At 40.5% G+C, this 16,577-nt stretch overlaps 1 protein-coding gene across 7 annotated transcripts in view; it reads right to left on the reverse strand.

Moving 5' to 3' along the window:
• Positions 1 to 16,577, reverse strand: part of scn8ab (sodium channel, voltage gated, type VIII, alpha subunit b) — a 55,748-nt gene that overhangs the window by 22,911 nt on the left and 16,260 nt on the right. For 2 of the 7 annotated variants that reach the window (XM_042403006.1, XM_042403012.1), the window contains exons 3-12: positions 16,205 to 16,323; positions 15,813 to 15,902; positions 15,581 to 15,709; positions 12,860 to 12,951; positions 9,121 to 9,342; positions 8,869 to 8,932; positions 5,269 to 5,410; positions 4,127 to 4,333; positions 3,760 to 4,041; positions 384 to 740 (exon numbers count right to left, since the gene is read on the reverse strand). In XM_042403006.1, the coding sequence (XP_042258940.1) occupies positions 384 to 740; positions 3,760 to 4,041; positions 4,127 to 4,333; positions 5,269 to 5,410; positions 8,869 to 8,932; positions 9,121 to 9,342; positions 12,860 to 12,951; positions 15,581 to 15,709; positions 15,813 to 15,902; positions 16,205 to 16,323 (1,704 nt within the window). Of the gene's footprint in view, positions 1 to 383; positions 741 to 3,759; positions 4,042 to 4,126; positions 4,334 to 5,268; positions 5,411 to 8,868; positions 8,933 to 9,120; positions 9,343 to 12,859; positions 12,952 to 13,228; positions 13,321 to 15,580; positions 15,710 to 15,812; positions 15,903 to 16,204; positions 16,324 to 16,577 lie in introns of those variants that run through there. The other 5 variants (XM_042403010.1, XM_042403040.1, XM_042403021.1 and 2 more) reach the window with 4 other exon arrangements.

Consider the following 16,577-nt stretch of genomic DNA (forward strand, 5'->3'; position numbering starts at 1 on the left):
GAGCTTGGTGATAGAATTGTTAGGAGAATTTATGGGGGCTGATATTGCGTTATTGACAGGTATTAATCAATTAAATGATAATCATGATGCTTGTAAGGCTGTGAGTGAGTGGATACTGTCAGAGCTGGTTAGTGCCTCCTAGGGCTGTTAAAAAGGAACAATGGAAAAGAGGCATTAGATCAGGCTGTAAGTGTAAGTGGCAGTATAAGATGAAATAAAAATGGAATCAAGATATTTTGAGATCAGGGGAGGAAAAGGGAGCTACTTAGTTTAGGGAAAGAGGAACAAGTGCCAAGGGGAAGAGGCTGTGAAGGAGAAGCTGCAGAGACCGGGGCCACCACCATCATGCCTATACTGTATTGGTGTCCCATGGACGTCCTTACACTGTCATCAGTGGCTGCCTTATCTATTTTCACCTCAGGCAGAAGCCGTCTGCCGGGCCCAGGGCCGATGAGAGACACCACGCCATTGCAGTCCACTGTGCTGTTCCTCTTCCCTCCAGAGTGGGGTGCCAGCGGGTGGATGCGTGACGAGCCTTGGCTGTAGCCACTGTAGCTGTTGCGGCGGTAAGGGATAAATAGGGAGCCCCGGCGGTCTTCGCTCTCCTCCACTGTACTGTGTTCGTCATCGGCAAACTCGTTCTCTGAGCCCATGTCCTTGGAACGGCCTTTGAAGCTGAAGATGCTGCTGCGGCTGTTGTGGCGCGACATGAAGGGTGAGCCTGGGATGCTGAGAAGTGACTGAAGAGGGAGAGACAGACGCAGAGAAGGAGAGTGAGTTGAGGAGTTATTAAAACAGCAGGAGTTTGCTGATGTGTAGATAGAAGGACAAGGTGAAGAGGGCAAGAGGGGCACAGATTATACAAAAAAATAACCAGAAGACCACAAAAAATAACCAGAAGACCACAAAAAAATAACCAGAAGACCACAAGAAGGCTAGAAACATCAGTAAGGACCCAACCCACCCAGTTCACAATTTGTCCCCTTGCCCTCAGGGAAGAGATACAGAGCCATCAAAGCCCGAGCTAACAGACTAAAGTACAGCTTTTTCCCCAGAGCTGTAGCATCCATCACTGCCCCCCCCCCCCCCCCCCCCCACTAGCTGTTGTGGACTGAAGACTGTAAATATTACCACCCACTCCCCAACTGCTGCTAATCCATTCAAACACTTCATTACATACATGTAACTTGTTGTGTAATACCTTTTATTAATTTGTATTATTTATCTTGTTTTTATTTTTTATGTTTTATATTTTTATCTTGTTTTTTTTATTTCACATCTTGTTTCTATCTTGTTATCTTGTTTTTATCTTGTTCTCATGGCTGCTGGGCACTGAGAGTTACCATTTTGTTGTATTCCTACAATGACAATAAAGTGTCTTATGTCTTATGTACCCAAGCATGTGTTTATCACAAAATGAGCCAATTTATATTTAGAGAAGGAGACAGAAAACAATGTTAAAGACTAATGGAGAGTTTTCTTTGTAAATTTGCTCAACCACTGTTACAACATGAGAACTGCATCATTGTAATGTACTATAATGTAGCTATGAAATTATACAAAATTATAGCTCTGATGATTTTATAAATGTATTGTCTTTTCCTTGTCTTATTGTCATTCATGCAGTTTTGTCCTCCTTGTTTCTGTAAAGAAGATCACAAGAATCCAGTAATTATACATGTGGGAAAATCGGACAATTTAAAGAATAAACTGACTTTGAACTATAGGACAAATGATTGAGATTGTATTCTTCTCTTTTAAGCTTTAGTATTCTAGCATAATGCATATAGCATATTCTAGCAATTGCAGCAAAATGCATGCTTTGGGGATGTTTTGATCTGGAACATAGCCAGTTGTTTTGTTCTATCCCCTAAACAACATTACAGTACAGTTTAGTTTTGGTTATACAGAAAATGCCTAACATTCATTAAAATAAAAGCTGTTTTCATCGTATAATTTATCTTCACAATTTAGCAACAACAAAAAAAGATGACATTGTGGCTGGATTCATACAAAACAACTCCTGATGCTGTTTAGATACCAAAGGAGGAGAACTCCAAGAGGAATGACCACTTCTCGAAGCTTTTGAGCGTTGAAGCCAAGATCTTCATCAGCATTGTGCCCAGTAGATGCTGCATCTTCTTCACCAAGAATAGCTTCATTGATACATTGGTCCAGAAGCATGGCATCTTAGGAATGCCAGGATGATTGGAGCATACAGGAGTAGCGGCACAGCTCATCAGGAAAGCCAGAGAGAACAAGGGCAACCTGTCAGTGTTGTGGCTTACCAGTTGATACCACATTAGCTTGGCCAGTTCACACTTACAAAACATCATGTCCACCGCAGAACCAGAGACCTCAATGCTGACTACAACTTCAGGATGAGAGTCTCCTCTAGAATTACTTCACTCTGGTATAAGATCAAGGTACCATCTTGTTTTCTCTGGTGATGAACATGCAGTCACCACAGAGTCCGAACCAGGCTCAAGGATGATGACTCATTCTGGCGTGCTTCAGCATCACAGGCACTACGTTTCCAACCATCACATAGAAGCCAGTGAAAAGCTGGCGTAAGGCGTACGACAGCAAAAGTGCCTGAGGGACACAACATCCATCTGATCAATCTGCACTGAACAGGAGGGCTGAAATCTGTGGACCAGTCAGGACTGTCAGGAAAGTTCAAAGCATGGCAGTCCCAACATGAAATTCTGTCTATAATCTTGTGGCCACTCCTGGTGTGCAAAGTGCCAGTCTCAACCATTGAGGCCTTGGAGAGGAAGGTGAGCACCTACCTCTGAAGATGGCTGGAGCTACTACTCAAGTCTCTTAAGGAGGAATTCAAGATGGCAAGGACCAGAGAACTGCTGCAGTACCAGCAGTTGACAGACCTGAAGGTGACAAAAGCTGGCATTGAGATATAGACTGTAAGAATGTGGCGACCAGAAGCAGTCCATCAAGCAGAGTCAAGGTGTCGCCACAGCTGAGATGTCCCCTGTGCATGGAAAGGGGAACCCTGCAACACATTTTGAGCTGCTGCTCCAAAGTACTGGCAGCAGGACAAAATGGTGTTGAAGTACTGACTGGCCACCCCTCCTTCATTAGAACTGCGGAACCATACTAGCCTCTGCAAAAAACTATCAGCTGGTAGACTTGGAGAGGTAGCTGAAGTTCCCCCTGCACCACCACTCTGACACCAGATATTGTTCTCTGGTCTGAAGCCAACAAACAAATCATCTTACTGGAAGTGACAGTCCCTTTTGAAGACTGCTTTGATGAAGCCTTTGAGAGCAAAATCACAAAGTATGGGGGACTGGTCGGCAAGGGCAGGCAAGGCAGCTAGACAGGCAGGTGCCTGCCTGTTGAAGTTGGATGCAGGGGCTTTGCAGCACTATCTCTGGCCAGAGCGTACAACACACTAATCATCAAGGGAGAGAGGAGATGCAATGCATCAATATGCAATATGCAATGCCATATGCAATGCATCAATGAAGTGATAGAAGAGCCTTAAGATAGCAGTGGCTCAAGAGAGGAGAGTCATGGGGAGGACATAGGTAACCAGTCATCTTAGCACAAGCTAAGACCTGGTCAATGTCATCTGGATCACCTGGAGGAGGGTGTATGATGTTGAAAGACCTAAAACAGCCAATGATTCCAGAATATCTCTAAAAACGTTTCCAGAAGCATTAGTACATGTATTTTTTACATGCCAGGTCAAACAACAGTCTGCATTCACTGTATATTTTGTCTTGCTAACCTCACCTGGTTCATGATTGATGTCTTCCTCCCCAGCCGGCTTCCTGGGAAACGAATGGTGCTTTTCTTGCTGCCATCATCTGACTCAGACTTAACAACCTTCTCACTGTCTCCCTTCTCTTTCTCCTGCTCTTTCTGCCGCCATTTCTTCTTGCGGTTGCGACGCTCCTTGGCACTCTTGGAGCTCAGCTTGGAGACTTCAGAGGAGCTGCGGGACAAGTGCCCCCCTCCTTCATCCTCCAAAGCAGCCTCCGAAACTGTGCCTGCAGATGTCGCCATGGCAGGAGCCTGGGAGAAAAAAAGACACATGATAACCATAAACTATGACAAATGGGTAAAGGCATGTGTGTCAGAGAGAGAGAGTGAGACTGACCAGTGTCTCCTCCTGCTGCCTCTTGAGCTGCTCCAGCATAGCTTTGAATTCAGCCTCTTTCTGCTCCGCCTCCTCAATAGTGGCCTGGTTCTGCTCTTCATAAGCCATGGCCACCACAGCCAAGATGAGATTCACCAGGTAGAAGGAGCCCACAAAGATGACCAGCACAAAGAAGATCATGTAGGTCTTCCCTGCAGCTCGCAGAGTCTGACAAAATGAGAACAAATCTGAGATTTAGACTGATCTGAAATAACATTGGTTGTGTTTTTAAACAGACATACTGACCTATTGATAAGGTATAAAGAGAATGCATCTTAGTGAAAGAGTTGTACTATGCATGAGTTTTTTTCCTGCAGTACTTTCTTATTCTGTGTGTCAGCATTACTAGTGCTTTTATATTTCCAGTTCATGGCTTTCTCCAGTAAAACATCCAGACACACACACACACAAACACACACACACACACTAAAACAGTGACTGGCCTAATTGCCAAATGAAGTGAATTTTAAGCCTGATACTGAATTTTTGAGGCCGATATTGATATTTGGTCTATATGTGCACATTATATCTTTTTGTACTTGCATTTGTGTCAGTTTTGATAGAGAATCTGACTCTTCTAAGGGTTATTTAGCAAAAATAAATGAAGTATTTTTGTTTTATTGCTTTAACACAAATCCAAATAACTACATCTTTCATAATTCAAGAAATTTGTTTCTCCCTGCATTATAGAAAAAAATCTAGTGGCTAGTCACACACTCCTAGCTACAATATTTCTGATCAGCTGTCCTTCATTTTCCTTTTATATAGAGGGCAAATGAACGGAGGGGGAGAGTTGCCGAGAGGCACCTTTTGCTGATTCATTCAGGTATTAGGATGATGATGTATATATATTTTTTATGACGGCAAGAGGACAAAATCATCAGTACTGCTTAGGGGGTGTTTTACTTCTCTGGATAGTTGCTGAGGACTGGAGAGGCTTTAATATAGGTCTCTAAAACAGGTGTAAGAAGGGTCAAAGACTGCATCTATCGGTCATACTGTCACAAAATATGCAGTCCTGCTTTTTGCTTCCTCTCGACATTTTGGTTTCAATTTAACACTAAGGAGAGGACACAGAAGAAAAAAGGAAAACCGTGCTTTACCAGCATGTAAAGATTCTCCCAGAAGTCTTGGGTCATGAGTCGAAAGAGGGTGAGGAAAGCCCATCCAAAGCTGTCAAAACTGGTGTAACCATAGTTGGGGTTCCTTCCGGCTTTCATACATGTAAAACCCTCTGGACATCGACTGAAAGAAACACAGAGAAATATAAAAACACTTTATACATGACTGAAATGTGTTACTTTAGCATCAACACATTTGGGAACTGCTAAAAATATTTATGCTAAAATATTTTGTTCCTGAATAGTGGTCTCTATAATTACTATTTTTTGGCTGGACCGCAACAGCGGAGCCAGCCCTATAACTGCGGTTGTCCGTGAGTGAGTGATGTTATACCATTGGCCTGCTGGCCCAGTGTTGGAGTTTCCCCATTGTCTGTTGCTCTTTCAAAATTAATCGGCACAAGATGATGGAAGCAGAGGACAGCAGAGCAATGCAGAGCAACTGTGTTTCCTGCTCCGAGCTCTGAACCTCTCAGCTCTGGTGTTAAATGCAGAGAAGTCAGCTAAATTCCTCTTTAAACAGACAAATATTGCAAACAACATACACACACTGTGTCTCCTCCTCTACCGTCCAGTGTGATCGACTCTCCAGCTGACAGCACTGTCAGCAAACTGCAGGAGAGATGCTCCTCGGTGCATTTGGATTAAATAACTGAACTAATATCAGGACACAAGCTTTTCATTTCTCTGACATTTTTACATCACGAGTGATGAACAACAGCATTAAAACATGAGTCTTGCAGGTAAAACATGTGACTCATGTAGCTGTTATATCAGTTCAGTGTGGGGCAGCTGCTCTGCAGTTGCGCTTGATTTGACTGTAACTGCAGTAACCGGGCGGAGATAAGCCTCCTTTCATTTACAATTTCCACCGCAGCCTCCTTAACCGGGAAAGAGGCAGAAAAAAGGCGCATTGAGGCATGAAGGAGTTAAAGCATCCCGAATAACAATCACTCTGACAAAACACTCAATGCAGAGTGAAAAACAAGAGACATCCACAGATAGAAACAGATAAAAGAGCAAGGGGACTTACTAATAATTAGAATAATCATAATTAGAAGTAAAATCAGCTCTCTTTCAAATCAAATATCCAAAGATATGAGTAGAAAGTACTGTATTGTTATAACCTTTTTTTATTGAAATGTAGCTTAACCATGTCATGTGATATGCTACTTCAGTACATTTTAATAACAAACATTACTGAGACCACTACAGAAAACAGCAGATGAACATTTAATATCCAATTATTCACATTATAGACACTAGCACTGACTATCTCTCTAACAAATTGGCCTTAATTTCACACAAGACAAGGTCAAAACCTAGTATATGACTGGACCGATTTTGTATGGTCAAATACACAATCGGTCCAGTCATATATATGGTTTTGACCTTGTCTTGTTCAAGTTTTTTTTACTATCTCTACCACAAATTTCTTGATTAAATGCTAATTGAGGGTGTTTGTGTGTGTGGTAAAGTTTGCAAAAACCGACATGGCCATGAAGATCCAACAGGCCACAATAATATGCTTGACAGAGGCGCAATTGGTGCAATGTACAGGGTTGTCAGCTGGTGAGACGCAGGAGGAGCCAGACCTGGAGTCACCCCACACTTCCCAGTTATCAATACACAGTAAAATGTGCCAAAAGTTGGACGAGTATTCCTATGGAATCCCAGTATTCATGTAAAATAATGTTGACCTGCAGCAATTGACCTATCAAGGCTGTGATGTCATAAATTTACTGGCCCCCATGACAGGTGGCACCTTTCTTTAGCCCTGACCTAGCTTACCTTTAAGTTGCCTTTCAATCCTACTTTCACCCAAGCAAAGAGCAGATACTCAACGGCTTAACCCTTCCTTATATCTACATTGTATCTGCTTGGGCTAAACTGTCGTAACTGGCACCACTGGCTTGACAGGCAGTATCCTCTTAATGCCATGGCCCGCTCAGTCATCCAGCCATCTATTTAACTAGCTCCACTACTCAGTGGCAGGACCCGGCCTTGTATCTTCATTGTATCTGCTCAGGCTAAACCACAGCGGCTGGTCTAACTGGCTTGATAGGCAACTTCATCTGAATGCCATAGCCCGCTCAGTTGTACAACCACCATCACTGTATAACTTGTTCCATTATTACCAATAGCCACTAATTAGCATCCCATCTGGAATGAGAAGCTTTTCTTGAATTATGTCCCTTGAACCGTCTACCAAATAAAGGAACACGGTTTCAATATGGATTTGTGTGTGAGTGTAAGAGTGAAGGTATGTCTACAGGTTCATCGGGGGGAACCCTCTCAATAAATGGTGTTTCGTTGAGTTGTGCCCACAACACAGAAAAGTGTTTTCTCAGCATCCCAGAAGCAAGCCCCTCTTTACCTGCACCCACACACTCAACCACCCAGCAAGTTATATCACTTTTGTCTACAAAATCCTCAGCTAACAGCAACTACAACCAGCTAACACCATGTTAACCTAGCCAGTATGTTGCTATCACTGTCAGCCACCTAACCTGCTAAGCAACATCCAACCAGTCATCCTCAATTATCTCAGAACGTCCACGAACCATAAACTCCACACCACGGTGGATATGGACATTGATGGGAGCTGACAAGGAGAGAGAGTGGCTCCAGTTTGACAAGGACATGGATGGGACTTTTAAAGCCATAACAAAAGGTGATGCAAATCAGAAGCTCCAATCATCACTGTCAACTTTGTTGCTGAGAGGTTTGGCAGTGTGATACAAACATCAGCCAGCTGAGACAGAAAGTGACATCTCTTAGCGTATGTTTACACATACGTATTTAAAGTAGTACTAATGAACCAACAATGTCTGCTATTTGTTTCCACACGGTTTCCACACTGGTTGTCACTCGCACTGCGTCAGAGGACATTTGCATGAAGTTGAGCCTTTCTAGGAGGCAGCAGAAAGGCGAAAGGGAGGAGAATAAGGCCGCCTTATCAGATCTTCGGAACATTGCAAGGAGGAAACTCATCACCCTCTGCAGAGCAACCTGGCATGCCCTAAAGTGAAGATTGACCAGTGGAGATTTGTCAAGGGTGTCTGGATTCCAAAAGGGGACAATGAAAGCACCATTGAGCAGTTCAGGAACATCTCACTCTTCAGTGTTGAAGGCAAGATATTCTTCAGTATTGCTGCTTGATACCTGATGGAATACCTCCTGAACAACTCCTACATCAACACCTCAGTTCAGAGAGGCGGAATCCTAAAGGTCCAAGGGTGCATGGAGCACATAGGAGTGGTCACTCAGCTAATCAGAAATGTGTAGGAGCGTTGCAGAGATCTGGATGTTCTGTGACTGCTCCTTAGCATCAGGACTGCACAAGGAGAGAGCCATCAGGAACATTACTGATGCTGCAGAAAAGGCATCAAGATGGCTGTGCATGAAGTCATCATGAAGGGGGTGACCCATGGACAACACATGCTACTTGAGGCCTAATCAACCCTGACTGGGTTGCCTGGGCAATTGCAAGATGTGTGAAAGAACAACCAGAGACACCAGCTAAAAACATTAAAGCATAAACATGGAGGCATGCATTTAGTGAGTGAAGCACTGACTTACCCCGAGTCAGAACTATTTCCACATAGTAGAGCATCAACCTGACCAGGGTAGAAGTAGAAATTTGCTGTGGAAAAAAAACAGAGAGCAGTCACTTGCATTAGTCACTGGGCTACAATGTCTTTGTGACCTTAATTGGTTGATGTTTCTGTTAATTGTCAGTGGTGTAGAAAAATTTGACACTTTCTCAAAAACAAAACAATACTAAGAGAAAATAATTATGCACACACTTTCTGTTATGTCCCATTCACTCACTGTTATTCATGATGTATTCGTCCCAGTCAAAGCCTTTGCTGCCATTTGCCAGGTACTGCTCTGTCATGTTGACTGGCCAGACTACACACTTATTCCGCAGGTTCCCCATGAAGAGCTGCAGTCCAATCAGAGCAAAGACGCTGAGACAGAAGACGGTCAGGATCATCACATCCGACAGCTTCTTCACAGACTGGATCAGAGCACCCACAATGGTCTTCAGGCCTGTCAATTAACATACAAAAACACACACACCCACACACACACACACAAATGTGCACGAATGCACAAACATGAAAACAGGCAAACTCACATGCACACCAGCATACACATTCAAATACACACACACACACACACACACACACACACAGATAGACACAAATAAAAAGAATTGCAACTTTTTGACAGCGTGAGAGTGGACAAGCTGAATTTGGTTTTATATCTGTATATATATCTTCAATTCACACAAGAAAGAAGTTGGTAAAGTATATCTAATTCTGTATTTAACCCTGTGCTGTGCAGGCTCTTACATAAATCTAAACTTGGCAGGCATCAGAATTATTTCTCAAGCACCTACGCTCAGCACTGCCAAGCCTCAACAACAGAAATTGACTTTCAGTGTCTTATACATTTCAGTTAAGTATAAAACCAGTGTGTATAGAGTGCTTCTTGTTGTTGTAATTGCCTTTCCTGAGTTGATGGAAAGTTCAGGCTGTTGTATTTTCTATTAATTATTGAGATTTTTGCTAACCACGTTAACACCTCAACAGCACACGAATCATCACACTTGGGGCTCCATTTTGTTATGAAAAGATATTGGTTTGTGACAGATATTGGTACATTTGCTGATATACAAAAAAATTAATTGAAAAGAATTTTAATAACAACCAGTATGTACGTTGGTGTGGAGTATGTTGAGAATAATGTTTATTGTTCATCGGTTAAATGAACTTTAACTCTTCCTTCTCCAGCTTTGCACTGACAGGTTTCATGCACTGAAGTAAAGATATCTGAGGCCTTTAAATCGTGTATAAATGCAATAAGGTTGCCATACTATCGTTTAAATATAAAAATTTAACCGCTGCAGCATCGTTCAGTTGCTCCATAACAGTAGACACAGTAGATCCCCAAATAGAGAGTTCAGAGAAGACAACTGAGAATCCAGTTTGGGTGTAAAATATATCTAGTGTAGAAATTGGAATTCTCTGATATCCAAACATAAATAATGTAAGTACAGTGCAATAATGGTACAGGGGGTCCCATAAGGAAATAAAAAAGTGTAGCCTGTGTGTTGTGTTTGGTGTTGGACTGGGGGCTTAATATCTCTGGTCACTATCTGCAGGTATGACTTTCTCATAGGTAGAGGAACATGCTGTCCTGTATCTCCATGTCTCCAGGGAAGAGAAACCCTGTATCCTGTACTGAGCTCATTTTCTCACTGTTGACTTACATCATTTCTTTTCACACACATTTGGATAGATTTTAGGCTACTATTGTTTTCTATTTATACTACTTATTTCAAATAAAGAGAATGATATCATATATCATAACATATCATGAAACTGGATTTTTTCTGCCTTTTTTGTAATAAATTTGACTTAATTATATATTATAACAATAAAGCTTTATAGTTTTTGCCATTAGAAAGTCAAGAATCCTGCTTATGAGTAAAAAATATAAATTAATTATCATTACTGAATTGAATAAGATAAATAGTAGATGTGTAAAATATTGGCAGCTTTTTGAATATATAAAATTAACTCAAAGCTTTGCAGAACATAGTGCTGTTTTCTCCCTTACTGTACCTCCTTATGGAGGACCACTTGACTATTTTTAGTAGTATATGCTTATCATAGATGGCAATGCTTTCACGAACCATCATACTTGTCAGTACTTTTTCATAGGAAGTTTCTGTTAACCACCATAAACTGTAGACGTTATGACACAGACAAAGCTGCATCAAGCGACATGTCTTCCTGGTTTCAAAGGCTAACATGAGATTTTGCATTTATGTAGAATGGACACTTTTGGCAAGACTGATGTATTGAATGGAGGTTCTTAGCTATAGGATTATCAAACAAAGATATTTTGAGATACATTCATTAAAATCAAAGACATGACAATATAGTATGTAATAACAGCAGAGTGATTCCACTATGATTCAAGTGGTGCATTCAGGTGAACCGCAGATATACAGGTCATGTTTATTGTTTTTCATAAAACACATAACACACACCATAACACTGCAGCTGAATGGGATGTTTCCATCAGAAAGACACATTTTCATTTTCACATTAAATTTCCTGCATGAGTAAATAGTTGTATAGACATGTGCTGTAACTTATTATCTGAGGAATAGAAATTGTATTGTGGGATTTTATTTCCCTTCACTCATTGTGTCCATCTAAGAGAACATCCCTGACTAACTACAGTTAGTGATTATATCAACTGAACACAGCAGCACCACACACAGCAAACGGCGCACATAACCAGGCCCAGTCAAGAAAGCAGGAAGTGAAGAGGAGAAAGAGAGGACAGGCGAGGAAGAGTCGGTGGCTGGGGGGACGGGCAATGAGAGGTGGCATGCAGGTCATTTAAACGCCAAGGCTGAAAGAATTGACTCTGTGTCAGCATCACCTGTCTGTAAACCGTGATGGTGACCTTGCTTTCACTGAAGAACCGTTCCCATCCCAGGCACCCCTTTCTCACACTCATGCAGTGCTGGGTGAGCCCTCAGGCCTGAGCGCTCTATGCTGGAGGCTGAGCTTATTGTGCTGTACTGAGTGTGCACATGTGCAGTATGTGTGCATGTGTGAGGATGAGCTAAAATAATCTCATAGTTTTTGCATTTAATTGTTTACAATGGAGCTACTGTATAAACAAATGTATAAACTTATGTCACAGTGTGTTTCCTAGAAACAAAATACTTATTGAATCTGATATATATGCAGAGTTTTTACAATTTATATTTATTTCTTATTTATGTGTCTCCCTTTGACTCCTAGGATAGACAAAGATCTTCAAAAAAAAAAGAAAAAAAAAGAAAAAGAAAAAGCAATCAGAAGCCTGAATCCAAATAACTCTTTAATTAATGAACAAAAAGCAAAATCCAAATAAAAGCCCCTTGAAGCCAAACTTGTAAATGCATGTGTCTCAAAGCTTCATGCAGCGTTGATGTGTTGTCAAATTAGGCTTGGCAGTCTTAGAGAATTAAATAATCTTTAGAAACCGGGAGGCAGTATCATAGACTGAGAGAATTTGGGTCAGTGTTTGAAATAAAACTGAAAACAAGCCAGATGTGCAAAGAGGGGACAGATCTGAACTTCTCATGATCATGTTTTATCCCTAATGAGGTTGTTAATTTAAACATTCAAGATAAAATCCTGAAAGTCATCTCATTGGAAATAATATATAAACTCTTCCCCTATATTATCACATTGTTTTGGACATTCATTTCACATTCACTTGTACAGAAAGATTACTGTTGCATACCCTAAAGTGCTGCATAACTCCAGGTGTCCAAATAGGACATGTGACCCCACAAGACTGCCAGTAGACTGCTAAGCCTATCAAAAATGTATTGCTACCATTTTTGATTGAGTCGTCAAACAAAAGTAAAACAAAAAATGTTTATATTCTGAAACATCCTCTTTAAAAAAAAAAAAAAAAATGTCATAAACAGAAATAAAGACGGCTAATAGATAAAGTAAGCTCAGCCTTAGTGTTTAAATGGGAGTCTCACCTGGAATGACAGAAATAGTTTTCAATGCTCGGAGAACCCTGAACGTTCTCAGCGCCGAGACATTCCCAAGGTCCACAAACTCTGTTATATATCTGTAACAAGGTAGGATGACACACAGAACAGAACCCCATGACACACAACACACACGATAACAACACACACACGCACGCATGTACGCGCAAGAGCACGACACCAGCACCACCATCGAAGATCAGCGGGGGACACCACGGTGAGAGAGAGAACGCCTGTCTGACCAGTGGGAAGAGAACGAAGGAGGAAGAGGAGAGGAAAGGGACTGAAACAAAACCACACCTAACATCAACCCCGTGACTCGCCCACCCACAAACACAAACACCTGGACTCTCTTACCTGGGATAACTGAAATTGTTTTCAAAGCCCTCAGAACCCTGAACGTACGCAGAGCTGACACATTGCCTAGGTTTACAAACTCTGTTATATACCTGCAAGGTGGATCAGATACAGTTACTCAGCAGCCATCCCAAACATTGGAAAGAAAGAATAGATTGTTACATGATATTTTAATAAGCATTATCAATGTGGTATGATGGACTGATGTAGATTGAAAGTGCTGTATGCAAATGTCCTTAGAACCTTTTTTTTTGCAATATTTAGTAAAATTTTATAACATTCTCCTTACATAAATCATTCAAATCAATGCTCTTAGGAAGAAAAAATGTCAAAAAGTCAGATTTCAAAAGTCTTAATAACCAATCAGGATAACTCTGTGCAAGTCTACTCTTGCAGGAGGGAAACAAATCCATGTCCACGAAGGAGGTGACTTGGAACTGAAATCAATTAGGATGAGGAACGTGACGTGTTTGGTAAGAATCAAAGAGTAAATTTTAGGTAGCCGTAGTTTTGCAGCTGTGGTGACTTTATCTAACAAAAGTTTTGGGGGCAATGAGTTTATAAGTAACTACTAGGCTGAGCTCATTAAGTTGTGCCATGAATGAAAAGTATGACATTTATAAAGGCTGCTAACAAAATGGTGTTTGACCTCCACTGTAGATCACAATGTGTGTTTGTTGTTGCAATGACTGCGTTGACTAAAATTTGTTTTTCAGGTTTATGGAGATTTTGTTCTTTCAGATTATTTTTCATTTCTCCAAAGTTGCCCACAGCAGCTTTTAGATGGGGGAGAACTGTCTTTGTCCATTATGATTTAAATTAAACCACTATGCTGTTCAATTTTAAAACCACTTCAACAGACTAGAAAACAGCAGTTTGTTGTTAAATGATTAAAACAAAGGCACACACACACACACATCGGGATGAATAAGTTAATCATAAATTAGAATAAGTTGATGACAAATGTTTAACTAACGTTTTTAGTTGTAACTGTTTTGCACCAAAATTAAAATGACTGAAATCACTCTCTATTCACTATATAGTGCACTATATTTAACCTCTGCCATTTTATTTGAGTGTCCAAAGTCTGCATCTAAATGTATTCACTATAAAGTGCCTCCACAATTCTCACAATGGAACAAAAAAACGTCTGTCCACAACGCAATGCTTAAATTATCGTTGTGTGATTCTACAACTGTAAATGATGACACAAAATGACAATGATTCATAATTCTTAAGTGTCAGAAATCTAAATTTACTGCTCACTATAGAGCAAACTACTGAGTGTCTATTATATAGGGCGTGGTGAATGGGTGAGCGAGGGGGGGGGGGGTTTTGGACACAGCCTCAACCTTTTCTCACAGCAGACATTTTGGCTCGTCAAGGAAGCGCAGGTGTCACCATTAACTTTAATGATGTGTCTCATTAGTCACATCATTGAGACAGCATACACAAAGTATGTAAAGTCTTTAAGTTCTTAGTGACTACGAACTAGTTTCAAACTAGTGATTTACTAAGTCAGCTTGCACCATAAAAACTTAAGAAACATCTTGGCTAGTAAACACTTTAGTAATGTGTAAATCAGTTGCTAGGAAACAGGAACACTGTACCATCACATGACTTCCAAAAATAACAGTGTTAGGGGCCAAAAGATAAGATAAACATAACTGCCAATTGTGAATGTAAGTCTGACTTTATTTTATTTGTATGCGCATAAAGGGAAAAGTATGATAATGCTAATCTAACAGCCATTATTTTGTCAGTTAGTCTAATATTATAAGGATGACATTTTGTAATTTGAGATATATTGTGTTTTTCTATCAAATGTAAAGTGTCAGGTCAAACACGTCGACAGTATTCCATATTGCTTCTTTTACTCTTCAGTCTAAATAGACTGCACTCTTTTAATTTAGTGATGCGTACATCTCCACTCAGTTAACACTTAAACTAGACAAAGTTTTAATTCACAAACAGCTTGTGCAACCGTCTTCAGGACCCAGTTACAAGAAAAATCTAAATGGAGTGCAGCTGATATTAATGTGATTAGTTACACCTGTGTTTGAGAAGCCAGAATTTCCACAATGAGAAAGGTCTGTTGCCATTTGGGATTTACCTGGTGTAATCTTAGTATGGCTTAAATAAATCACTTCTCACAACATTCTTCTATCCATATGCTAAAATATTAAGATATTTTGATTAGTTATGTTGAAATTCCCTTTTTGATTTCTTGCTCTAATTGCAGTGCTTTCCCCCTTTTTTTTTTTTTTTACATTTGACCACAGTTGTTTATGCAACTCTTTTCATTTTTTTTTATTGCTCTTCTTATTAATAATTATGAGTTAGAATACTTACGCCATTGAGATGACCATGAAATCCAGCCAGTTCCATGGGTCTCTGAGAAATGTGAACCCATCTATAGCGAAGCCTCGAGCAACAATTTTTGTGAGTGACTCAAACGTATAGATACCTGTGAAAGTGTACCTTGAAAAAAAAAAAAAAAAAAGAAGAGAGAAGACGGTAAAACGGTGACAGACACAATAAATGGGGATAACATTGGTGAGAAGAAGTACAGACGTGTACTTACTCTACTTGTTTGGACCACTCTGGGGGGTCACTAAATGTCATGAATATACAGTTGGTCAAAATCGTACACATGATGATCATGCTGAATAACGTGAGGAGACAGACGTTAAGGAAAGTTTGAACAGCGTTAGCCATATCATCTCACACATTCAAACAACATTTAATACAGAAACAACTGAAATAAAGCTTTAGTATTGAAGTAAAGCTCAAAGAGAAGGGGGGAGGTAGTGGGAAGACAGTGATTTAGTGCTTACAGTGCATTTCAAGTTCACTTACTTTTAACTGACCATTTGTCACATAAGCAGAAAAAACAAACCATGTTTACAATACTGCAACATCTGTTTTCATCCACTGTAAAGCACAGAAAATCAATCTCTCCAGTTGAAAGGATATGAATGTATCAAAATCTTAATAGCTATTCGCCTAAGTAAATTAAAAGGGCTTAAGATGTACAAGGAGGGCGTGGCACTGAAGCGGAAGATTGTTTTCCCTTTGTTTATCACTATAAATGTCTGTGGAGAGAGAGAGAGAGAGAGAGAGAGACAGAGAGAGACAGAGAAAGACAGTTAGATCATTTGCAGAAAATATATGGTGCATATTAATTAGTACAGGGTCTACAAACCTTTGCTCTACCTCATTTAAAAAAAAGAGGGAGATGACTGTAGCTTGACTGCTGATTAGCTGATGTGAGTCCTGAGTTTACCTCTGAGTCATGGGGCACTGCTGCATTGGTTTCCCCTGCAACTATAGGGCTACTTCTCACAAT

Source organism: Thunnus maccoyii, chromosome 3, assembly GCF_910596095.1.
Source record: "Thunnus maccoyii chromosome 3, fThuMac1.1, whole genome shotgun sequence".
In the NCBI taxonomy this organism is placed as follows: domain Eukaryota; kingdom Metazoa; phylum Chordata; class Actinopteri; order Scombriformes; family Scombridae; genus Thunnus; species Thunnus maccoyii.